Source organism: Chelonoidis abingdonii, chromosome 3, assembly GCF_003597395.2.
Source record: "Chelonoidis abingdonii isolate Lonesome George chromosome 3, CheloAbing_2.0, whole genome shotgun sequence".
NCBI classification, from domain to species: domain Eukaryota; kingdom Metazoa; phylum Chordata; order Testudines; family Testudinidae; genus Chelonoidis; species Chelonoidis abingdonii.
In genome coordinates this window covers 183,168,043-183,194,657 of record NC_133771.1, presented here as the reverse complement: position 1 = coordinate 183,194,657, position 26,615 = coordinate 183,168,043, and the positions used below count along the sequence as shown (strand labels likewise).

General features: G+C 43.0%; 1 protein-coding gene across 2 annotated transcripts in view; it reads right to left on the bottom strand.

Annotated features, from left to right (window-relative positions):
* The window catches only part of PRKCE (protein kinase C epsilon), a 560,544-nt gene extending 538,436 nt beyond the window's left edge, over positions 1–22,108 (bottom strand). For both annotated transcript variants that reach the window (XM_075064369.1, XM_075064370.1), the window contains exon 1: positions 20,042–22,108. In XM_075064369.1, coding sequence (XP_074920470.1) covers positions 20,042–20,389 — 348 coding nt within the window. In that variant the 5' untranslated portion in view covers positions 20,390–22,108. The remainder of the gene's footprint in view (positions 1–20,041) is intronic.
* Between the last annotated feature and the right edge of the window lie 4,507 nt (positions 22,109–26,615).

Below are 26,615 nucleotides of genomic sequence, written 5' to 3'. Positions count from 1 at the left end.
CAGCCGAGCTCCATCCTCTTTGGAACCCCCCTTCATGTAGTTGAAGGCTGCTATCAAATCCCCCCTCACTCTTCTCTTCTGCAAACTAAATAAGCCCAGTTCCCTCAGCCTCTCCTCGTAATTCATGTGCTCCAGCCCCCTAATCATTTTCATTGCCCTCCGCTGGACTCTCTCCAATTTGTCCACATCCTTTCTGTAGTGGAAGGCCCCAAACTGAACACAATACTCCAGATGTGGCCTCCCAATGCCAAAGAGAGGAGACAAATCACTTCCCTTGATCTGCTGTTAATGCTCCTACTAATGCAGCCCAGTATGCCATTAGCCTTCTTGGCAACAAGGGTACACTGTTGATTCATATCCAGCTTTTCGTCCACTGTAATCCCCAGGTCCTTCTCTGCAGAACTGCAACCTAGTCAGTCAGTCCCCAGCTTGTAGCAGTGCATGGGATTCTTCCACCCTAAGTGCAGGACTCTGCACTTGTTCTTGTTGAACCTCATCAGATTTCTTTTGGCCCAGTCCTCCAATTTGTCTAGATCACTCTGGACCCTATCCCTACACTCCAGCATATCTACCTCTCCCCGCATCTTAGTGTCGCCCTTGAACTTGCTGAGAGTGCAATCCATTCCATCATCCAGATCATTAATGAAGATGTTGAACAAAACCGGCCCCAGGACTGACACCTGGGGCACTCCGCTTGATACCAGATGCCAACTAGACATCGAGCCATGGATCACTACCAGTTGAGCCTGATGATCTAGACAGCTTTCTAGTCCATTCATCCAATCCATACTTTTTTAACTTGCTGGCAAGAATACTGTGGGAGACCGTATGAAAACCTTTGCTAAAGTCAAGATCTATCATGTCCACTGCTTCCCCCATATCTACAGACGTGCTCCATGATTTTTCCAGGAACTGGGGTGAGGCTGACTGGTCTTAGTTCCCTGGATTCTTCTTCCTCCCTTTTTAAATATGGGCACTATATTTGCCTTTTTCCAATCATCCAGAACCTCCCCTGATCGCCACATGTTTTCAAAGATAACGGCCAATGGTTCTGCAATCACATCAGCCAACTCCCTCAGCACCCTCAATGCATTAGATCCAGACCCATGGACTTGTGCTCATTCAGCTTTTATAAATCGTCGCTAACCAGTTCTTTCACCACTGAGGGCTGCTCACCTCCTCCCCATACTGTGCTGCCCAGTGCAGTAGTCTGGGAGCTGGCCTTGTCTGGGAAGACTGAGGCAAAAAAAGCATTGAGTACTTCAGCTTTCTCCACATCATCTGTCACTTATCTCCCCCATTCAGTAAACATCCCACACTTTCCCTAACCTTCTTCTTGTTACTAACATACCTGTAGAAACCCTTCTCGTTACCTCTCACATCCCTTGCTAGCTGCAACTCCAGTTGTGCTTTGGCTTTCCTGATTACACCCCTGCATGCTCAAGCAATATTTTTATTCTCCTCCCTAGTCATCTGTCCAAGTTTCCACTTCTTGTAAACTTCCTTTTTGTGTTTAAGCTCACCAAAGATTTCTCTGTTAAGCCAAGCTCATCGCCTGCCATATTTGCTATTCTTTCTGCACATTGGGATGGTTTGTTCCTGTGCTCTCAACAAGGCTTCTTTAAAATACAGCCAGCTCTCCTGGGCTCTTTTCCCCTCATATTAGCCTTCCAGGGGATCCTGCCCATCAGTTCCCTGAGGGAGTCAAAGTTTGCTTTTCTGAAGCCCAGGGTTCGTATTCTGCTGATCTCCTTTCTTCCTTTTGCCAGGATCCTGAATTCGACCATCTCATGGTCACTGCTGCCCAGGTTACCACCCACTTCTACTCCCCCTAACAATTCTTCCCTGTTTGTGAGCAGCAGGTTAAGATGACCATGGCCCCTAGTTGGTTCATCCAGCACTTGCACCAGGAAGTTGTTCCCAGCTGTCTCCAAAAACTTCCTGGATTGTCTGTGCACTCCTGTATTGCTCTCCCAGCAGACGTCAGGGTGGTTCAAGTCCCCCATGAGAACCAGGGCCTGTGATCTGGAAATTTCTGTTATTTGTCCAAAGAAAGCCTCATCTACCTCATCCTCCTGGTCTGGTGGTCTATAGCAGATGCCCCCCACAACATCACCCTTGTTGCTCTCATCTCTAAAGTTAACCCAAAGATTCTCAGCAGGCTTTACTCCAGTTTCATACTGGAACTCTGAGCAATCATACTGCTCTCTTACATATGGTGTAACTCCTCCACCTTTTCCCCCCCACCTGTCCTTCCTGAACAGTTTATATCCATACATGACAGTGCTCTAATCATGTGAGTTACCCCACCAAGTCTCTGTTATTCCAATCACATCATAGTTCTTTGACTGTGCCAGGACTTCCAATTCTTCCTGCTTGTTTCCCAGGCTTCTTGCATTTGTGTACAGGCAACTAAGATAACTAGCCAATTGCCCTACCTTCACAGTATGAATCAGGAGGCCTCCCTGTTGCACCCTACCTTGTGTTTCCTCCCGGTATCCCACTTCCCCCCTTACCTCTGGGTTTAAGTTACCATCCCCTGATGAACCTCGTTTAAAGCTCTCCTCACTAGGTTAGCAAACCTACATGCAAAGATGCTCTTCCCTCTCTTTGTTAGGTGGATCCCATATCTTCCTAGCAATCCTTCTTCCTGGAACAACAAACTGTGGACGAAGAATCCAAAGCCCCCTCTCCAACACCACCAACATAACCAAGCATTTACCTCCACTATTCAATGGTCCCTACCTTGGCCTTTTCCTTCAACAGGGAGGATGGAGGAGAACACGACTTGGGCCTCAAACTCCTTTATCCTTCTTTCCAGGGCCACGTAGTCTGCAGTGACTCGCTTAAGGTCATTCTTGGCAGTATCATTGGTGCCCACATGGAGAAGCAGAAAGGGGTAGCAGTCTGAGGGCTTGATCAGTCTCAGCAGACACTCCATCACATCCTGAATTCTAGCTCCAGGCAAACAGCACACTTCTCAAGTTTCCCGGTCTGAATGGCAGATGGATGACCCCGACCACCACCACCCATCTCTTCCTGTTGGGAGTGGCGATCAAGGAACCCCCATCCTTAGGACAATGCATCCCATGCCTTCTGGTCGATGGGGTCTCCTTCTGATCGCTTCCTTCAGATAACTCTTCCATGACTTATTAAAGATACAGACTACTAAGGAATAAGTATCAGGGACACTGGCTGATCCAGATTCAGACACAAATTCAGTCTTCACCATAGCTACAAATATTGGTGGAAGCCAAACACAGGGGACCATTTGCAAAGCCTCTTGTAATTTTGAAACAAAAAGAGGAAATGTATAAAGGACCCTTACAACTCTGACCCTCCTAATTTGTCTGCTCTTCTATCTTACCAAGTTGCCCATCTAACTTCTTCTGCTCCAACAGTGATGCCCTGGTCCACCAGTCTCATTTCCCTGTTTCTCCGCTTGTCACACAAAAGGTTCTGCACCTTCTTCTGTGATACCCCTTGTGCAATGAACATACTTTCTTAACTGATCAGTCAGACAATACCCCTCTCCTCAAGACCCATCACATCACATATGTCCATCGAGTCACAATAATTCAACATTTCTGGATACTTTGCATATTTGCGACCTAAACACCACAGCTTATTTACCTTATGCATTTTGTTACACCTTCTCTAGGCAGCTGACCTTTGAACTTCACCCCATTCTTGACATACAAGTTGTTCAAACTTCAGGTTATAGTTCATTGCTCACCAGCCAATTGCGAGTTTGTAAATTACTTTATTTTTAAACTGTAGGCTCTTCAAGGATGGCACTGGGTCTCTTTTGTCTGAACAGAATCTAGCACATTCAGGGCGCTAACAAAACCAATAAATAATTCCAGTGTAAAGATGTCATTCAGTCACTATCTGCAGAATATTTCATGTTCTGGGCAAGTTTTAAACACTTCATTTCAAGTCTTACCTTTAAAAAAAATCATATAGTATCAAAGAGAGGTAAAATTTTCAAAGGCACCTAAGTAGTCACTTAAGCTTCCCATCATTTCGCCATGGACTTTGACTAATCAGTGTGACAGGGTCAGGTCAGATGGCTACAGGGGAGTGTTAGAAGGCAGATATATTAGTCCCAGAATAAGTAGATCCCTTTTCCCTGGGTAAGCTAACAGGGGCAATTCCAGAACAAGAAGAAACTGCTAGAATCAATTAGGACAGGGAGGCTAATCAGGGCACCTGAGTTAAAAAGGACCTCACTTCAGTTTGTAGCATGCATGCGAGGAACTGGGAGCAAGAGGCACTAGGAGCTGAGAGTGAGAAGGCATATTGCTGGAAGACTGAGGAGTACAAGCATTATCAGACACAAGAAGAAAGGTCCTGTGGTGAGGATAAAGAAGGTGTTTGGAGAAGGCCATGGGGAAGTAGCCCAGGGAGTTGTAGCTGTCATGCAGCTGTTACAGGAGGCACTATAGACAGCTGCAATCCACAGGGCCCTGGGCTGGAACCAGGAGTAGAGGGCAGGCCCGGGTTCCCCACAAACCTCCCAACTCCTGATCAGACACAGGAGGAATTGACTTGGACTGTGGCTTCTACCAGAGGGGAAGGTCTCTGAGCTGTTTCCTGACCCACATGGTGAATCTCTGAGGCGAGCAAATCCGCCAATAAGCGCAGGACCTACCAAGGTATAGGAGGAACCTTGTCACACCAGGCATAAAACTCAACAATCTGGCTCCATATGTTGAACCTTGCATATTAGGAGGTGAACTCCACTTCCCAACCTGGGAATTGCTGCACAGCAGGTGTGGTAGCTGCTGTAGCCCCTTTATGCCACTTGTACATTGTATTAAACTCACAATTTATGGCACCAATAGCAGCAAGAATTATATCCAGTAGCCACCTAATAGAAGCCCACACTATACTGCAGAGGATTGCTGGAGGGAGTGGTGGCTTCTTAAGGCTTGTGCATACTCATCCTTGACCTCAGCCTTCCTATCTTCAGCTTTGGTTAGATACTAATTTTTATCTCAGCTTTTCAGAGACTGCATTAGTTGCCAGATGACCTTCTCACACTTCAAATCTGATTTTTTTTAAAATGGCCTTTGATCAACACTTTGGATTATGCCATAGGATTTTGAAATATTTGTGACAAATTAGTCATATGGAAATAAAAAAAACAATACTTAAAATGTGCCTTTTAAATAGAATGTAATTGCTAGAATGTTTTAAAAATTCAATACCTATCATTTATTCAAACAAGATTGGCTCTCACCTGTTTAACTGCACAAATTATTTAAGTACTCTATTACTGTATTCACTAATGAGATTAATTATGTCATAAAAATAAGACTTTCCGATTTTATTTTAAAAAAGGAAGAGGAAATAATATTTCCAAAGTCAGGCTAAATCTTATCATTCAGAGAATGATTTTAGAAAAGAACTAGAACTCGAATCACAGTTCTAATAGGCAGGATCAAGACCTATTTAACATGGGAAAAACCACGCTATTTTAAAAATACTACACTAAATTTATCCCTGGGGAAATTTTTAAAGCTCCTAAGTGACTTAGGAGTTTAAATCCCATTTTCAAATGGATTTAGTGCACTTTTGAAAATTTTACCCCTTGACCTCATTAAGGTACATAGGTCTCTGCTTAACTTTAAACATGCAAGGAGTCCCCTTGATGGCTGTGGGACTATTCATAGACTTTAAGGTCAGAAAGGATCATCAAAATCTAGTCTGACCTCCTGCACATTGCAGGCCACAAAACCTCACCCACCCACTCCAATAATAGACCCATAACCCCCGCTGAGTTACTGAAGTTCTCAAATCATGGTTTAAAGACTTCAAGTTTCAGAGTATCTACCATTTACACTAGTTTAAACCTTCAAGTGCCCTGTGCCCCATGCTGCAGAGGAAGGCAAAAGAACCCTTCGGGTTCTCTGCCATTCTAACCCGGGGGAAAATTCCTTCCCGACACTAAATACAGCAATCAGTTAGACCCTGAACATGTGGGCAAGACCCACCAGCCAGACACCTAGGAAAGAATTCTTGGTAGTAACTCAAGAGCCCTCCCCATCAAGTGTCCCATCACCAGCTGTTGGAGATATTTGCTGCTAGCAGTTGCACAAAGTTAGGGACATAGTTAAGTATCCTGTGGAATCGGTATCCTATTTTGCAGCAGGGTAGGGTGCTTTTGCTCCTGCTCAAGGGGACAGCACAGCATACCACATAAACCAACCCAACATGCCCTGATCTCATTTATACTAGCATAAGGGCCTGATCATATTTATGTAAAGTTAAGCATGTGGGTGTTTACAGGAACAGGCCCTACATCTAGCATAGCTATGCTGAGATTAACGCAGTTACACCAACCTTAAATTATGTGAGAGGTGAATCAGCCTCTATGTTTCTGTTTCCCCTCATGTTAACATAAGACTCAGAAGGTTTCCCAATTTCCTTTTGAAAATCTTGTTTCTTTACTTAAGTGACAATCAAGTTAAAAGTCACATTCCTTTAAAATCATGTTACTTTTATTACTAATAATATCCCCAATTGTATGAACAGAAAGATTTTTTTTTTAATTAACTGATTTTTCACAGTTTCTGCTGTGCTTAGTTTTTGTGCTGCATTCTGCTTGGACAAACTTTGGTTTGTAGTCCACGTCATTTGCTGTTTCTTGTGCATTATTAATGATCTTACCAAAGCAGCTAGGATCCTCAGTCAAAGATCCTATTGTGCTAGTGCTGTACGTTCAAGAAGACATGAGCACGCAATAGGTGGATGAAAGAGACAAATGGAATGGGGTCAGTTGGAAGAATGGGATAATGAGAACAGCGCTATCGTGAGTTAGCACAACATCAGGGTTTCAGACATTGCAGGGGAGTGTTTAAAATTGGTTTTAATGAATTTGTGTTTTAAAATTACAACACTTTACAGATTTGGCGCTACAAAACATTTGTCTGTGCACAAAATCTAAGTGTGGAGCCTAAACTACCTGCAAGTGTTCCTTTAAAATCAATCAAGTGTACACAGTACGCTAAAATAACTATAGAACCATTAGTTATAAGCACAAGAAAACATTTTGCTCTTTAAAATACAAGGGAAAATACCTACCTGCTGCTTATTTCTTAAGGGACAGGTAGCATTTGAATACAAAAATTGTTTATTAACGTTAACTAAAACCCTTCTTCCTCAGAACCATGACTGGCACAAAGAGAAAAGGTGTAGAATGGAACTTAAAGGAACAGAGCCCTGTGATACTGAACAAGTATATGGCACTGTTCCTAGAATTATATTTGTGTTTGACCATTGCACTGGGGGTGTACTTATCAGTTACTGACAAAGAAAGAGCTCAAGCACAGCAGCACAGTAGTAATGTTACAGTGGATTGGCGGTTCAGCACAGTAGGTGGTGACAACTGTCACAGGATTATACTGAAATTGGGACAAAAATCTCCTGGTGCAGTTCAATCAGCTGTCCTTCAAAACCCAGCCAATCTTAGTGGGATGGAAGCCATATGCGGCAGAGTGTTGGAGCACCTCCAGCAGAATTTACACTGTGACCTATCCCGCATTCTGTATTTGACAGTTCTCTTGGCAGTTATTGCAGATGTGGTTTTGGGAGCTCTTCTTCCCCATGCACCATTATTTGTGCAATTCCAGCGTTGTCAGTGCTTTGCTACAAGTTAGTAATGCATGGTTTCCATCCCACCGAGATTGTCTCAATTTTGAGGGATAGACCTTCAGCTTATTCTACTGAAACTAGAGATTCTGTCCCAGCTTCAAATCAGTCATGCTAAATCTGGTCATCTCTTAACCAGGCTGAACCTCTTCCTCCTCTGTAACACAGCTTATTGGAGTAGCACAACTTCACTTTCTCTGACTTCCAGGCAGGTGGCTGCTCACACACCTCACCAACCTGTCCGCTGCTTATTCTGAAGTGATGTCCAGATCAGATTCTCTTTGAGGAAATCTTGGTTCTGCTAGCAAAAGGCAGAGCAACAGGATAGTCTTTCATAGTGAAAGGACACTTTAAAACCCAAACTTTACTAGCAATTCAAATCACTCACTTCGACTAGTAATCAGTAGATTATATAATTCTGCACTTTTTTTTGGAGATCGTGCTAGGTTGTAGTTCATTTTAGCAACTAGTGCAAAGCATAACTGTCATTCAGAAAATTGCCTAACGTATGGCACTATTTGCTAATACTATAATTTGCTGATCCAAGTGTTTAATTGTTGCTGAATATTCTTTTCTGACCTTTCCAGTGACATCTGTAATGTAGGAAAGCACTTATTTATACAGAGCTAGGGCATTTCATTCAGTATTCTCTGATGTTCCCTTTTTCCTATCCTTGCAACAGGTTTTACACAATCTGCTATCAGACCCTATCACTGCCTCAGTTTCCCTTTCTTGGATACTCAGAACATCCCTTCTCAAGGTCCAGTTTATCAACGTGTCAGAATTCAAACATCAGCTTAAATCAAACATGCCTTTCCCTCATTTCAGATTCACCAGCCTCTTGCAAGACATTTCCCCAAACCTACTATCCAGCATTTTCCCAAGCCTTGTCAGGCTTCTGTTCTCATTCCTCACTCCAGATAGCTCCCACAGGCCTCTCCATCTGGCTGGGCTGGAAAGTCCCTTCCCCAGTCCTCTCTGATGGTGAATCTTCTACAGGTCTTTCTCTAGAAATCTGCCAAAAGCTCTCGTGCCACCAACTAAGGCTATGTCTGTACTAAAAACCTTACAGCAGCAGCAGCTGTACTGATGTAGCTGCACCGTTAAAAGATCTCTCATGCAGCTGCTCTACATCGACAGGAGAGAGCTCTCCCACCTGCCCAATGAGCAGCAGCAGCGATGTTGGCAGGAGATGCCAACATAGCACTGTGCACACTACCACTTATGCCAGCGAAACTTATGTCATTCAGGGTTGTTGTTTTTTTTCACTCCCCGAGTGACATAAATTGTGCCGACATAAGTGATAGTGTAGACATGGCCTAAGCTAAGCAGATTCCTGTTTCTCTGCCTCAAATCCCAACACCTGGGGAGGCACCAGACAAGGCACAGTGAGGCTGAGCCCAACTCCCTTAAAGAGCCGGCACACTCTGGGACACTCTCATAGCATTTCATTACCCCAGCCCCCATGTCATACAATTATTCCAAGAACGATTTCACCCAGCTTTGTTTTCTAAGCAACGTGTTCACATTTCCAAGCCAAAATTATAAAACCACAATAAAAATGCAAAAGACATTTTAGAAGTACAAGAAGAAGAAGGACAATAGTAACTCATTACCCCTTATGGGCCAAGTCCTGCAGTCCTGACTTGAGTTCCCACTGATTTCTGCAGTGTTTGAAGAGTTGTAGGTGGGATGGCAGATGTGATTTCAGTGGGAGTTCTCTGTGAGAGAAGACAGCAGGACTTGGACCTGGATATGCAGTAGCAGTGGTAATGAATAAGAGTAAAGGGCAAAATGATTTTATTAAATGTCAGTCTTTATTTACTGACTACTTCTCCTAGTAATATTTACACACCTAATGGCAGGATTTTCAAAAGCACCTAAGTGACATAGGAACACTAGTCCCATCAACCTCAAACAATTTCTCGATTTGTGGAAATTCAGGATGTCAGAAGGTGATTTTGTTTGCAAATGCAGTACAGGCGTAAGTTTGTGCTTTTCTCAGAGGAAAGATGTTAATGAAGATCTGGATTTGTCTTTTTCAGCACAGACGAGAATTTTTATGTGTGAAATGTCAAACTTCTCAGGCCAACTCTACATTACAAACTGGTCGACGCAAGATATGCACATAGTCACCGCAGTTATTATATCGTTTGTGTGCGTGCGTATTTGGCTCCTTGCTTTGGCACTGGTGCAGACTCACCAGGAGTAGCTATCCAAGTGTGCAACTCACCATTGTCCAGCACATTGTCTTTTGGGAAGTTTTGGCAATGCATAGTGGGGCAGAAAATAGTCACACAGCAGTGACAGGGAGCAAGGTGTTAACTTCCCAGCATGCAACTGTCTCCATCCCATAATGTCATCTATAGCCTTTTTAAAATATCTCCTTGCAGTCCGCCATCTCTGACAGCAGCATGGAGCCTGCACAGCTCTGCACTATTGTCACAAATGTTTCAAGCACCGGACACACAATCCTTTGGTATTTGCGGAGCCATAAGAACTGAATCAGCATGGACCACGATGATTTTGCTGTGGGATATAGCAAGAAACAATTCAAGGTTGTCGGTGGCGTTCACAGAGCAGCTGAAGATGGTGGAGTGCTGTTTCTGGACCCAAGAAACAAGCACTGGCTGGTGGGATTGTATTGTAATGCTAGCTTGGAATTATAAGCAATGGCTGCAGACCTTTCAGATGCACAAGGCCACATTACTGAATCTGTGTGCCAAGTTCGCCCCAGCCTTCCAGTGCAGGGACGCCACAATGAGAGCTGCACTGACAGCAGAGAAGTGAGGGGGGATTTCACTGTGGAAACTTGCAACACTAGATTGCTACTGGTCAGTGGAAAATCATTTTGGAACTGGAAAATCCACTGTCGGGGCTGTTGTCATGCAAGTGTGCAAAGCCATTAATGGTCTCCTGCTGCGCAGGACCATGACTCTCGGCAATGTGCAGGAGATGGATGTATGTTTAGTAAAATGCAAGATAATGGATGGATCTGTAGCAATGTGGTTCCCAAATGGTGGTGGAGTTGCTAAGTGTTCAGGAACCGCAGCCAATGAGAGCTGTGGGGGCAGCGCTTCCAGGTGCAGGCAGCACACAGAGCCCCTGGCCCCTCTGACTAGGGCCTGCAAGGACATGCTGGCCACTTCTGGGAGGTGCATGGAGCCAGGGCAGGCAGGGGATTAGCTGGACTCCTCACTCCCTCCCATACCCCAACCCCCTGCTCCAGCCCTGTGAAAATGATTGAGGGTAGGGGAGAGCAAGCGATGGCAGAGGGGGGATGGAGTGAGTGGGGGCTTCGCCCCAGAGAAGTGGTGGGGCAGGGCCTCAGGGCAGGGGTGTTCAGTTTTGTGCGATTAGAAAATTGGCAACCCTAAGCACAAATATCCTTATTTTGGCATCTGATCACCTTGCCACAGAGAACATCAACAGAAAGAGCTAGTTTTCTATGGTTAAGTAAGAGTTCATGGATCACCAGGGATTCTTCACCAACATCCATATTGCTAGTCAGGGAATGTGCTTGACTCCTGCATCTTTAAGAACACAGGACTGTTCAGAAAGCTACAAGCAGGAACCTTCTTTCCTTATTGGCAATGTTGTCAACAGTGATCCTGGGTGACCCAGCTTATCCCTTACTCCTCTGGCTCATGAAGCCATACACTAGACACCTCAACAGCACTAAGAAAAGATTCAACTACTGGCTCAGCTGGTACAGAATGACAGTTGAATGTGGTTTTGCTAGATTGAAGGGGCACTGGTGTTGTTTAATCACGAGTTTGGATCTCAGTGAAAAAAACATCCTAATCATTGTAGCTCCCTCCGGTGTCCTGCATAATATTTGTGAAGCAAAGAGAGAAAAGCTGCTGCTGGAATGGAAGGTGGAGGTGGAGCAGCTGTCTGCTGAATCTGAACAGCTCAGGGAGGCTTTGAAAGAGCACTTTAACAGTAAGCCACAGTAATGCGTTGTGGTGTATTGTGCTCTACCTTGCCCTGCTGTTTTGGAGCTTGTTAGGAATTGTGTGGTGCTTGGTATACAGCTATGAACACAACTAGCAATGCACCTATTAATTTTGAAGTGCTGAGTGCTTTCTGAACTACTAGGCACTCTGCAACATATGTTGTAAACTAATAAAGATTAATTATTTTCCAAACAATAGAATGTTATTAAGTAACAAAACCAGTACAAAAACCATATGTACCATTTAAAAGCAAAAACATTAAAAACTTAATATATTAATGGAATAGAACTTACCGACGGGAAAGAGCATTCAAGTCCATTTTACCTACATATACAGCATTAGTGGATTTCACAGAGCAGTGTATGTGAAGCTGTGGTTGTCCTTAATAGCCCCCCGATGTGGAGTGGTAGGGCTAAGGTTGTGGCCCCTGGTGCCACGTGCAACATTGTGATGTATGTAGGGAAGTGCTGTAATGGAGCTCTCCATGGACTGCAAACACAGGCGAGCCCGGAATTGTTGAACCTGCAGGTCCACAAGAGACTGCAGCATCTGAGTTTGCTGCCAGAGAAGTCCCATTCTGTTCTGCTGAATCTACTGCTCCTTTTCTTCTGGGACCCCTGGGTCTTTCTCCTGCCCACTCTTTCCTTCTCCAGGCTGTCTGCACCCTCCAAGCCCTTTGCTTACAGTCTGAAGAAGCACTGGCTTGCAGGATTTCATTGAACATGTCACCTGAGTCCTCTTCTTTCTCCCTCTTAGCTGGCTCAGGCATTCCAAGGATGTGGAGGAGGAACCTCTCAAGGCCTCGATGGCAGCAGTTGCAAACAAAACACACAGAGGAACCATTGTCAGTATAGTCACAATTGAAAGTGAAAGTTAAGATTCAGAACTCCCCTCCCTTGCTCCCCTAAAATTTTAAACAAGTCTATTGACACTTCTGCTTTGGAGTGCTTGTGCACATGCCATCCGCAGCACCAGCTATTGTGAGTATGGCTCACAGGCAGTGAGGCAGGAATTGCTCAGTTGCATGAAACTATGAGTCTAGGGCAATTGCACTGAATAATGGTACCATTTTCTACATGTGGTAGTGATTTTAGCTGATATCTCACTCCAGCAGGTAACAAAGGCAGAGAGAGCACAGTTACAGCTGGCGTCCTAAAGAGGCCCATATGCTGCTAGCCTCTTTACTGCAATGGTGCCTGCCGAAGTTATTGCTGAGTGGCATGGGAAACTGTCCCACCACAGAGGAAGATATAAGGCTACCATCCCTAGAAACTTCAGGAGAGGACTGCAGAGTATCACCATGAAAGTTCCATCACAGTCTCTCAGGAGGATTCACAGGACATTCCTGTGTACATGAACTAACTGTTCTCCATGACCCCTCCACGACCCCTCCTAAGTCTAAAGGGGAATAAAAAGCAGATAATAAGCTACCTCTCTTTGTTGTACCTCTACCTCTTAAAGTACAAGTAAATTAATGAAAAATGATATCTGTGAGCTGCTAATTTAGGGGCATCAATGTAAAGGAAAATAAATGTACACACTTACCTGAGGTTCCTTCTCCGGTACTGGGCTCACCCATGATCGACTGCCGAGACTGACTGGACTGCTGTGGAGTCTCAAATAGGTCCTGGCTCATGGCTTAGCTGGACCCCACCCCCCGTCACATGTCCCTCATCTTCCTCCTCTTCCTTCTGCAGCTCCTCTTTGCTGTTCTTGCAAGGGGCCTGCAATTTTGGTTTCTCAGATTTATCGTCAGTGGTCTGCGGGGTGGTGGTGGGGTCTCCAAGTATGGCATGCAACTCTTTGCAAAAGCAGCAGGTCTGTGACTTGACATGGGATTGACATTTTGCCTCCCAGGCCTTCTAGCATGCCTGCCACAGTTCCTTCGCTTTCACATGGCACTGCTGTCGGTGCCCACCGTACCTACAATCCCCCTGCAATCTGTTCATAGATGTTGACGTTTCTATGGCTGGTTCAGAGCTGTGCCTGCACAACCCCTTCTCCCCACAGGTCCAGGAGATCCAATATCTCCTGTCTACTCCAAGCTGAAGCATGCCTGGAATGTGTAGTCCGCAGTTCAGCTGGGCAGTTGCTCACAACAATGGAGAGCAGCTAGATGTGCTCACCAACCTGGACAGTCAGGGAATGGCACTTCAAAAATTTTAAACGAGAGAGGTGGGTTCCAGTCTCCGTGATCCCTGGGCAGTGGCATTCACAATTGTGACCAGAGCAATCAGTGTTGAGGATTGTGCAACAGCTGGGTCGACATAAGTAATGCAGCATTACACTTGTGCTGTGCCAACCTCAGTACATCGATCATGACTCAATGCTGCTCAGGGAGGTAGTCTTTGTCATTGTAACAGGACACTTACATCAGTGGGAGGCATTTAAGTGTAGACAGATGAACACAGGTAGACGCAAGGCAGTTTATGTTGACCTAACTTTGTAATGTAGACCAGGCCATAGTAGAGAAAAATCTCTATGTAACAGCTGAAATTGTAGTAACTATTAGGAAGCTCATTGAAGAATCAAGTATTATACACATTTCAGCAATTTAAGACTATAAAATTAGAAGAAAATTAATCACTAGCAAGACGTAAATAAAAAAAATCTAAGTTAAATAAAACACAATTATATTCTTTCTTTAGAATCATGATTTGTATTCACTCACTTCATCCATATAACTGCTACCTTGCAGGAAATACTAGTACTGCACATTTCTCTGGATTTTCAGTCCTGATCTGGAAGCAACACCTTTCAGAGTGAAAATGCAGTTCAGCCTTCATGGCATAGTCAAATTTTGCTGAAATTAACCTGGGTTTCCAATTAGTGATGTTTGTTTTGTGATGTAGATGCCTGTCAACCAGGATCAGAGTCTACTAATTGATTTAAACCAACAGTCAACAGATTATATGATTTACAGCAGCTGATGATCTGGCTCTGAATATGTAGATAAGAAGCAAAGACTCTAAATAGAAAATCCTGGGCTTCTCAAATTTCATATTCTGTGCAGATAAGTTGCATGATAGAGAAGAATAGAAAAGGGAAGATGGATGATGATCATACTCCTGTAGTCTATTTCCAATGTTCATCATCCAGTCCTCATCAGGCACAAGTACAAACTAACATGCAGAGTGACCTATACTAAAATTATTACAATTCAATCCGCTGTCCACTGGAATAATAGAACTCCTAGACCTACTAGCTGTGGTAAGTTATCACACAAAAAGCAAAAGGTGCATGACCATACAAAGCAGAAAACCAGGGGCAGGCACCTGAACAACCTTTACAATTAATTCAGCAGACGGAGTATAGTAGGTGGCAAGCTGTATCCTGCTATTTTCAGTGGATATTGCTACTGGTTATATCCAGTATTCCTCCTCATATATTTTGTATTTCTCAAACATTTTCACTAGATAACTAGGCCCAACAACTCCTGTGTTAGCTCAGCACTTTGAAAATCAGGGCTTTCTCATTTACGCATCTGACTTTAGGCAGTGTCACTTAAAGCCTTCACACTACTCACTGCAGCCCCAAAGTATGGACCTGATCTTGCAAACACTTACTACCATGAGTAATCTCATTCCAAGTGTTTTTACAGGCCCATAACCAATATTTAGGTAAACTGCTAAACTTTTCCAAATTCCATTTTTCCATTGTCAATCATCCATAATTGCTGATTGACAAGGCATTCAGTTTCTGTTCAATTCATAATCAGCCTATTTTATCCAGTGATGCCACACAGTCACATGAGTGTCATCATCATCATTTACTAAAGGAAATGTGATACTTCCAGTACTGGCTTTGCTATCACTGAATAAATCAGGTAAATAAGGAGGGTGATTTTAAAAGAATATGCTTCATTTTTAGATCTTGGGAATCAGCAATGATTGGGAAATGAAGTATGTGAAAAGGGCAGTACAAAATGAAGTCCAGTACAGTATTCTAACTCTAGCTTTATGATATTCTCTGATGCAAATAAAAGGTCTTCATTTTTAAAAGTTGGGATGTCCTGGTTGAACACATGCATTCTAGTTATTCAGCCTGCAAAAGGATTAATTTCTCACAAGGGCCCAATTTCAGTGACTTCAAGAACAGATTTTCTCATGCAAAGAGTTGGGCCTACTGGGTAAGATCCTTAGCTAGCGTAATCAGCATAGATCCAGTGATGTCAACAGAGCTATGTTGATTTACATCAACTCAGGATCCGGCCACACATCTGGCAGATAAACTAATATCCAGTGTCCTGACTACTAGCGATCTGAACATAAGCACTAGTAATTCTAGTTCATAAAGTTACAGTCATGAGCCTTGTTATAAAAATAATTTTCTTCCCACTTTAAAACTTACTGATTTACATGTGACTATATTACTAAATTAAAGTACAAACTTCATACAGGATAAACCTTGGTAAAATAGATCAAGACATGTCTATTATAATATTATGAATGACATTTCACCTAAATTGAATCACACTTAACTAATACTTTCATGTTATTTTTTACAGAATATTTTCTCATGATTTCCTAACTTATTGCTCCATATTTCCCAAATGTAAAGCTTTCAACATCTTCCTGAGTATCCTTTGCCCTATTCCTAGTACTTTATACAGCTATAGAGAAGCTTGTAACATTAACAATCTAGGACTCTCTTTAAAACTGCAATGTAGCCATTAACAAGTAAAATCTGCAAAACTGACACTCTAACTGTGCTGTGTCTGTATTGATGCATCGCTGTAAAAAGCAGCCATCTTTTTAATTGTCACTGTTCTGTTTTCAGAAATCAACACAAGCTTCTGCATAAATGCACAAGCATTTTTTTTAAAAAAGCACATAGCATTTAATCCTTTAAAAATCTGCCATCTGTTAGTATCTAGACACCACTTTGAAAATGTGCCATGAGGTACACATGTACAGGTAGTCTGCACTGGGTCAGTAAACAATGTTACAAATTAATTTTTGTGACTGCTGAGTATTCCTAGGGATAAAAGAAAATTGCTTGTTGTGTGTTTAATGGAGTCTTCCTAATGCAAAAGTCGCTATCATGATACGAAGCTTTGTACTTGTGTATCACGTTAATGCTTCCACTGTAACCATAGTGTCAGTCTACATCACAGCCATAATAATGAGAAAAGTATGTAGCATCTTCCTGAAAAATTCATCTTTTAAAAAAACATTAGGGATAGCATAATAAGCAAAATCAACCAAAGCAGGTGAGCTGACTACATACAGCAGAAATTTTTTTTCCCCTAGAAAACAACACAGTATTCCTTTTCAGCTACATATTGGACAGCAATGTCCACTTTGCATTCTGGACCTTTGATTAGAAATACAAGGTCAGTAATTTCCCCTTAAAACTAGTATGGATATTTAAAAAAAAAAAAAGTTCTCATAAAAATACAGTTTAGAACTGTATGTGTTATAAGGTCATGCACTTGAATGCATGAGAGCTGTTAATATGTTGACAAGAACTGTTATCAATACATTATTATTTTGACAAATTCATTTTATTATAAATGTCTAGTGTAGGAAGCAGTATTGCATCAGACTGGATGGTGTAAGGTAAAAGACGGTAACAATGTGATTTAATTTAATAAGCTCAGCAGGTACATCTTAAACAGTTGTAGTTACCAGGATTACTGTGTTAATGGACAGACCTTAGAACTGATAGTTTCCAAGACTGTTCATCAGACTATATTTATTAGATATTGCAGGCATTAAGGAGAAATTGGCAACTCCAATTTCTGTTCTTTAATTTCTGAAAAATAGGAAAAATAACAGAAAAAACAGCTGCCTTCAATTACAGACCTAAAATGAGGAATTTATGTCTCTTATTAAACATAGGAACCTCATCTCTAACATGATTAAAGGTCCAGATAGTGCATACTTACAATGCACAAGTATATTTGTTTGAATGAAGGTGGTTTAGGCCATGTACATCTTCCTTGTAGTTTAAGAATCATAAGGCACCTTCATGTGTTTGATTTCACAGAACATTTCTTTTTTCTAGGCTTTAATCATCAAATACTGCTGAAGTTGTTAATAAATGTGTTGTTTTTATTTATTTTTATTTTGTTTAGAGATGGCACTAGATATAGGCTTAATCTAAGGTTCTAGTAGCTCAGTGAAAACAGCTGAAGAAACAGTTTGTTGTCCTGAAAGCAAGTTTGTTGGATGCCCCTACCTATTAACAAGTGAAATAATCACATGCAGTATAATAATAATTATGCCATGTTCTATCCTATACTGATCAAAGTCAGTAAAGCAAGATTCATTAGATAATTTTGGAAAAGGCCAAAGCTGGATCCTGCCAGTATTTGGCCGCACCCTTCAAATTCTAATACTTAAATAGAGAACAGGTGTATCTGCTCCTGCTGCACCAATAAAATTCAGACCATAAGACATCACAGCATGAGAGCAATGCAAAAATGCACATCCAGCACCTGGATTCTGCTGGATCAGCCAATTTTTGGCCACGACCACCTGGCCCTCAACTCTACTGCATCAATGGAAAACAAATGTAGACACTCCTTTTACTCCCAACAAATCTGGACCTCAATGCATCTCAGTACAATAGCACCACAAATTCCTGGATTCGCACCGGGATCCTGACAGATCTTGTCAGTTTTGGGGCCCAAACTGCTAAATTCCATTGCCTACTTAAAGAACGTATTTAGATGCTCCTATTGCACCTTAAAAATCTGAACCCTAATATGCCCAGCACAATAGCACTGCCAAAATTCATATTTGGCATCTGAATCATTCAAGGTCTTGCCAAATTTGGGCCACAAACTCAGAATTTGTACCATGAAAATAAGTCTTGCTTCTACTCTTCCACCAAAAAATGTGAGCTGAATCCTGGTCTGATATTCCCATTGATTTCAGTGGGGCCAGGATTTCATTGCTGGTTTCAGATACAAGATAGCTGCAAAACCCTTTCCAAATGAGCTAAGTTTTGGCTGCATAATACCCAGTTTTAGCATCTAAACTTGGTAAATAAGCAACTCTGATAGTCCACCAAAATAATACAGACCCCAGGCAACATATTTAGCAGAAGTTATGTTTGACTTTATAGACTCATTTAAAGCTATAAAGGTTAATTTTAATATTAAAATAAAAATTATACAGCCCTCATTCAGTTCTTAGTCAATCAGCATAAATAGGGCCTGACTGTCATTTACACTAATGCCCCTTTCCTTCATGCTGACACCTCTTAATATCCACTTTAAGGCTCCTTTACATTGCCATTGTGATGTAAAGGTGCCCTTTCATGTAAATTAGAATCAGGCCCATGATCTGCCAACTATTTTCTAGTCTGGGCTCTGGTGTTTTGTTGTTATTCCATCTACTAAACAAATAATGCTCAGATTTGGATTCTTCATCAAGAATAAATAAACATGTAGGTGCACATTTCACAACATTATGGCTGGTCATGTATGTAACATCCCAGATCAGAGGATTGTTTCTAATGCTTTCTTGTGAACATTATTGTTAACATTATTTACAATACATATAGCCAACTTTGTTGCTGTTTCAGTGGTACATTATAGTTGTGAAATGCACATCTCCAAATGGTTTTTTGTTTGCAGTGCAATTGAACCACAATATGTTGGGATGCTGGATTCAAGATTTTGCAGCGCAGTGGGGCTTGGGCAGCTCCGATCTGGGTATTTAAGGGGCAGCTAAACATGTGGCTTAGTTAGGCAGTGGAATTTCACAGACTAGGACCAAAAATTGACAGGATTTAGCTAACAAGTACCTGCAATACAACTGCATGGGAATGCATCGAGATCCAGATTTTTGGCGTCAGAAGAATATCTATGTTTGTTTCCTATTGCTGCTGTGAAGTTTGGGGTTTGGCATCAAAAATTGCCTGGTTCTAAGTATCAGATCTGGATTTTGGTGGTGCTTTCATGCCAGGATCCATCATGGTCTGGATTCTGTTGGTGCAACAAGAGCATTTATACGTGTTCTCAATTTAAGCATTAGAATTTGGGAGGTGTGAGCCACATTCTGGCTCCATCAAGATCTAGCTTCTGGATCTGGGTTTTTGTTGCATCGTTACTCCTGGACGCACTGGGGGTCTGTCTTGTTTGTTTTGCTTTGCTTTGCTTTTTTGGTACAATAGGAGCAACTAGACTTGTTCCCCATTTAGGCAGTGACATTTCGGACGCTGGATCCAGTAGGATCCACCTTTTACCCAGACTCAATGATTCCCCCTCTCCAAAAAATAATAATAATAATAATAATTGTAAAGCACATCTTAGAGAAGGGAGATATGCGGTAACAGTGCCTGACTGAGTATAACAAAGCCTGGAAAGGCTTCAGAGCCATTTCATGCCATTGGTGACCTAGCTCTGCAGTGAAGGTGCTGCATCCCCAGCAGTGCCTTACAGAACCATATGCATTTACAGTGCAAACACTTACCCAGTCCTCAAAGTGGCGGCTCCCATTCTGCAGCAAGTCCTCAAACTGTATAGTGCAGTTAGCCACAAAATCATCGTACCCGATGGGGGCATCATGGAAAACAGCCATCTCAATCTTCCTGCCATTGCAAACGTCAGTGACAAACTCATCATTCCAGGCAGGGCTGTTGGTCTTTTGCTTGGTCGAGGTCTGCCCGATCCTGGAATCGTCCACGTTGAGGGCGATGTAAGGGTCCAGCAAAAAGGTCTGTGGTCTGGGACCCACCGCATGCCTCAGCGACCAAGGTGTGGGTTTCAGATTCACCGCCTCGCAGATCTTGATTTTCAGCAAGCCATTAAAAACCACCATGGTTGGATGGCTTCACTTTTCCTGGGATTAAGCACACTCACTCACACACACACTCACACGCACAGGGAGGGAGGCAGGGAGATCTCACCAATAAATAGGAGAGCAGGTCTGCGGGGGGGGGGAGACCACAACGTGGGGGCTCCCTTCTTGTTGCTGCTGCTACCTTTGATTATTTAGCCTTTGCTCTTGCGACACCCCGTGAATACATACAATGTGCCTGTGTTTCTAACGGAAAACAAGGGAGGAAAGGGGGGGACGGCCGTTTGCAGAAACCCCCCCAAAATACAATCAAAATCCGAGCATAATAAACCTGGGGGGGGGGCAACAGACTTCCCCTTCACCTAGATCATAATCCTGAATCAGCCTTTGCAAAGGAGACAGAACCGCGATCCGAGGCTCTTGCTCACGCTAGTACTGTCTGTGGGCAGCAGCAGCAACACACACAAACCCGAACCACCAAGCCAAACAACCAGCCCTGCCTACTTCACACAGCCTCTGCTCAGAAAACACACACCCGGGGACCTTACATCCGCATAGGATCGAGGAGCCTCCTCGCCTTCTCCTCCTCCTCCTCCTCCTCAAAGGCCAAAGATCCAGTGGAACGAATCCAATGCATGAGGGGAGTCTGCTCCGGATCAGGCTCTTTGGAGATTTAAAAAGGCAGAGGGTGACCACCGCCTTCTGGATGGCTAGCGCTGCTGGCTCGCGGTGGTGCTGGGCTGAGTAGCAGCAGCAGCACCACCCCACCTCTCTTTGCCTCGCTCTCTCTAATGCAGGAAATGCGCAAAAGACGTCAGTGTGTGTGTGTGAATAGAAAGTTTTGCCTGTTGGGGGAGCAATACGATAAAAGTGAGCATGAAAGAGCAACAGCTACAAGCAAGTCAAGAAGCCACGACTGGGGTCGTGACTCTTCCAGACTCAATAAGCGCTGCCCTGCATATCCATGGGGTGATTTGTTCAGGGGTGGGGGAGTGGGGGCTTCTGCTTCCTCCCCCCAGTCTGCTCAAGATAAACGTTGTGAGCCAGTGGGGGTGGGGGGAACATCCCTGATCATCTTCCTCTGAAGTTTTAAACAGCGCCCCCGTTTTATGTCAGTTCTTTATCACTCAAATCCTGCCCCCCAATAAACACTGCAAACATCTACCCCCCACCCCCTCCCGCAGTCTCCCGCGCTGTAGTACTGTGTTGTTTATTCTCACTCCGGTGTGGATGATCCCAAGACGTTACTGTTATTTCTTAGCCTGCAAGTCTATAGTTCAAATGTGTATTTGTGCAGTACACGGCACAGAAAAGAGATGTCAACGCCTAACGTAAATATTTCTTTCTGAGGAATTTCCACTGCAGCTGTTTGTTGTTGTTTCCTTTACTTTCTTTCTTCTCTGTAACAACACAAATCCCACTGGGATCCCTTTCGGGCTCTCCAATCTGCGATAAATTGTTGTTGACAAATGCAAGCTTCGGTTTTTGGACTCCTTTTCCCTTCTAATCGCTTTGATCCTCGCTGGCTGACAACATTAACCCCTCAGCCCCCCGTTGCAAGCAAACCCAGCACAAAGTGTCTGCTTTCTGCTGATGCATCCTCTCTGCCCTCCCATTGGGCAGCAGCCGCAGCATAGACACCTTGACGTCATTTTAGGGGCAGAGCTTTTGGCTTCTTTAGGAAGAATTTCCCCTCCGTCTCCAAGCGCTGGGAAGTGAACTGAGAGCCAAAGGGAAACCGTCGTCCAAGGCAGAGCCGAGATTTGATTTGCAAGGAAGGGGACCTGGAGTCGCTTCCTCCTGGGTGAGGAGAGTTGTTTGGAACAAAAGGCAGTGCAAAGGACCCAGGAGATTTTACCTGCAAAGACAATTTCCCTGACTGTTTTACCAGGAAAACTTTGATAAAGTAATACTGCCCGGGTAAAAATAATGTGGTTTTGCCACCATTGCTAGGACTGTAATCAAATATGCCAGCCAAAACCACACACTTAAAAAGTAAACTTCATATGCCTTTGTCATGAATCAGGCTCTTTTTCTGCTGTTGATCATCTCATATTTCAGAGTGCATATGTCAACGTCAACAGAATTCACATAACATTAGTAAGTGTTTAGCTATTTTGTCATTGGCTGTCCTCCAACGAATACTGGAAATAATACCAGTGGGAAATACCTACTCAACCTGGAGGTTATTAAATGCAAAAAACCACCCTACTACAACACTATGGGTGAGATTCTATCAAATCTATCTGTCATGTAGGGATTTATACCATTCTCATCAGCATAGTATTTGAGAATTTTACAGTAAAACAGGAGAGTCTTTCTCTTCACATGATTGTAGAGAAGTCTGGGAACCATCATGTTACTCAGTCTTTCTATTATGATCATTATTACTGATTTTGTGTTATTAATTTATTAGCATTGTTTTGTTGTGGAGAAGCAGAAGGCAAAGAGATGGATCCTGCCCTTCACTCTGAAGGTGGTAAAGATTTGAGTTCATTCTGTTCCCCTGAGGAAAAGAGTTCCAGTCTATGAGCTGGCTGCCAAGGAAGTTCTGTCTCCAGCTCTCATGAGTCTAAATCTAGATGGGGACAGCTCCAGTGTTAACAGGACAACAGTCATGGAGGGTCGTATATTGGATATCAGGCATCTTAAATCCAGTCAATGGAGAGCTTTAAAGATTAGCACTGTGGCCTTGGTCTGAATCTGACTTTCACTGGGGAGCCAATATAATGACCAGAACAGAAAATAATGTATTTCCACAGAAGAGTATTGTTTACCAGGCAGGCTGACGTATTCTGGACCTGATGGGATAGCTTCAGGATTTTGCATTAGTTCCCACGTATTGGGTATTGCACTAAAAAAGCCTGAAGGTTATGAAAGCATGACTGTTAGTACCGTATCAGAGGGGTAGCCGTGTTAGTCTGGTTCTGTAAAAGTAGCAAAGAATCCTGTGGCACCTTATAGACTAACAGACGTTTTGGAGCATGAGCTTTCATGGGTGAATACCATTTCATGTGATACCTTTTCAGATGCATGTGTGGAAATTTCCAGGCGCAGGTATATATATGCAAGCAAGCTAGAGATAATAAGGTTAGTTCAATCAGGGAGGAGAGGCCCTGTTTAGCAGTTGAGGTGTGAAAACCAAGGGAGGAGAAACTGGTTTTGTAGTTGGCAACCATTCACAGTCTTGTTTAATCCTGAGCTAATGGTGTCAAATTTGCAGATGAACTGAAGCTCACAGTTCTCTTTGAAGTCTGGTCCTGAAGTTTTTTGCCGCAGGATGGCCACCTTAAGGTCAGCTTTAGTGTGGCCAGGGAGTTTGAAGTTTCTCCTAACAGGTTTTTTGTATTTTGCCATTCCTAATATCTGATTTGTGTCCATTTAGCCTTTTCTGTAAGTACTGTGTGTGTTCTTCTGGCAGGCCACAAATAGGAAAAAGCATTTCTGGTGCACATTGCTACTTCATCTCCCAGTATCAGCCAGAAGTGCAGAAGGACCCCAGTACTAGCCACAGTCTCTGGGCAGACTCCCTTAAACTGGGAGCAAAGATATGATGCCAGTTATATGAAATGCCTTCCTCAACCACCCAGCATTACATCTGTCTTGTTCAGTTTCAGACAGCTGCGCTGTATCCATACTTGTGATTTCACTGAGATAGTGTAGTCACTGGGAGATTTCACATGCATCAAAGTCAAGAAATACAAAATTCAAATACAAAATTGACTCTTCCAAAAACTGTAACTTGGCCTGCTTGGGCACACCTAGTATTTTGTATTACATGATACGATGTTAATTTTAATGCCTCAGAGAGAGATTTTTAAGTGCATTAAATGGCCCTCATTGGAGGTTTTGTGTCATGTGCCTTAGGTATGGTTACTGTGGGAAACACTGTGAATTTCCTGATACTAACCTAATGTAAAAGCTGAATTCTTATATGGCAACAATGTATTTTTTCCATTTAATTCCTTTTTATTTTTTTAAAAAGATAACTGCAATCAAACATATAATCTGAATGCACAAGACTCAAATAAACACAATGTATGCAGTGGCTTTTAATATTCCTGCATGTCCATGAGATCACACATGCAAATGAATGCATATTTTCAATGTATGGTAAGTCTAATCACTGAAATAAATGTGCATTTATTTCAGTGGGTGGATATTCAGCTATATGTGCACACAATATATTTGCATACACGCATACTATACATCTGGTTTTATATACTGATGTATACACAGATATGTTGTGTATGGAAGTATCTGGCTATCTACATCTATAGCCAAGTTCTGTTCTCTAATTTTAGTCAATGTGAGTTTTGCTATGCACTCAGTGGGACCATGATCTCCCTGCAAAGGGACAGCTTGCATGAGTGAGGACTAAAGAGTCCTCAGTAAGGATTGCAGAATACATTACGTTGTATTTATTCATTTATCAGATGTTTTTAAATTTTGTTCAACAAAAGCATAAATTTCTCCTTGTGGATCATGTACCTGCAAGACTAAACTTTTCAAAGTAAAACAGCTATTGATTTACCCACAAGGCACCTGAACCATTGTTGTAAAGTTCAGTTAAAAACAGGTGAAGGAACCTGCTTCAGATATTCCCTCCACAAATTCATCAGTAGAAGAAAAATCAGCACAATTGTCTCAAATATTGTAGTTGTCAATAATGGTAATTAGTATAATGCTTTTCATCCTGAATGGTTTTTAAGCATTTCATTTCTGGCTTGATTTTAGTTCTGTTCCCTTATCATGGGATTTGATCCTCTAAGAGCTTAGAGGCAAATACTGTTCCTCCTATTCCACATGAATGCGGAAGGCCAAAACTGCATGGAAAATGCCCCATTTCTGCTGCAGAGAGGCTGCACAGGGGACCCACCATCCTTTTATATATCATAATGCAAAGCTCCACAGTGGTTCTTGGCCATTCACTGCAGAGGAGCATATCAAAGGGCTGAGGTCTCAGCCAATAGATGTGTGCACAGCATAGCTCCACAAGCACCAGTGCCATCCAGAGAGAGGAGCAATGGCCCATGACTGATTCATGACAGGGAATAGATCACTTGATGATTATCTGTTCTGTTCATTTCCTCTGAAGCACCTGGAATTGGCCACTGTCGGATACTGGGCTAGATGGACCTTTGGTCTGACCCAGTCTGTTTGTTCCTAACCTTCTCATACCCAGTCATGATATCCACAGGTGCTAACTTTCCAAAGTGCCGGGGGCGCTTGACCCAAAGCCCCACCTCCACCCCACCTCTTCCCGCCCCCGCTCCACCCCTGCCCCTCCTCCTCCTGCCCTCCCTCGACCCCCACCCTACCTCTTCCAACCACTGCTTCATCCCCTCCTTTGAGCATGCCACAAAACAGCTGATTGCAGCAGGCAGGAGGCGCAGGGAGAGAGGTGGGGGCACTGATAGGGCCCGCCGGCACGTGGCAGGCATTAGGGGGAGAGCTGATAGGGGGGCTGCTGGTGAGTGCTAAGCACCCACCATTTTTTCCCTGTGGAAAAGCACCCACAGAGTTGGCACCATATAGTGTCCATAGCCAGGTGTCTATGGCCAGGTCTATGGCATAGTGTCTATGTAGCTCCTGCAGGCAAAGCCTTTTTACTCAAGCTTTGCTCATGAGACCAAAATTTGGCCCTCACATACAGCTGAAGCACACAAATACTGGAAAACTCTATCCAAGATGGCAAACAGTATTTATTGTTACCATTCAGATTCTTGTTAACTAACTTCAACTTATTGTTAACTATTTTTAAAAAAGATAAATTAAACAACAGTGATTACATTGGAGGGTGGAATCAGCACCAAGGAAATATGGATAAAATATTATAGAAGTAGTAACACTCTTGGAAGACAGCGATTTTTATTTCTGGAGGATTTGTGAGCTTTACCATAATTATGAATGTTATTAATTTATTACTATAGGTTAGGGCACCAAAACTGCAAACACTTATGCACACAAATGAATAGATTCCAAGGCCAGAAAGGACCATTGTAATAATCTAGTCTGACCTCCTATATAACACAGTCCACAGAACTTCCCCAAAATAATTAACAGCTTTGTGTCAGGACTACTCATCTGCTAAAGCTACTCGTGAGCTGAAGTGTCTGCAGGATTAGAATCTTGATTTCCTGATTAACGTTACATCTGTGCATGTAACCACACATCAGACTACTGATAATTTAGGTATTCTGCAAAAACTGGGGGTGGCAGGGTGGGGAACAGATCGTAGTACTAC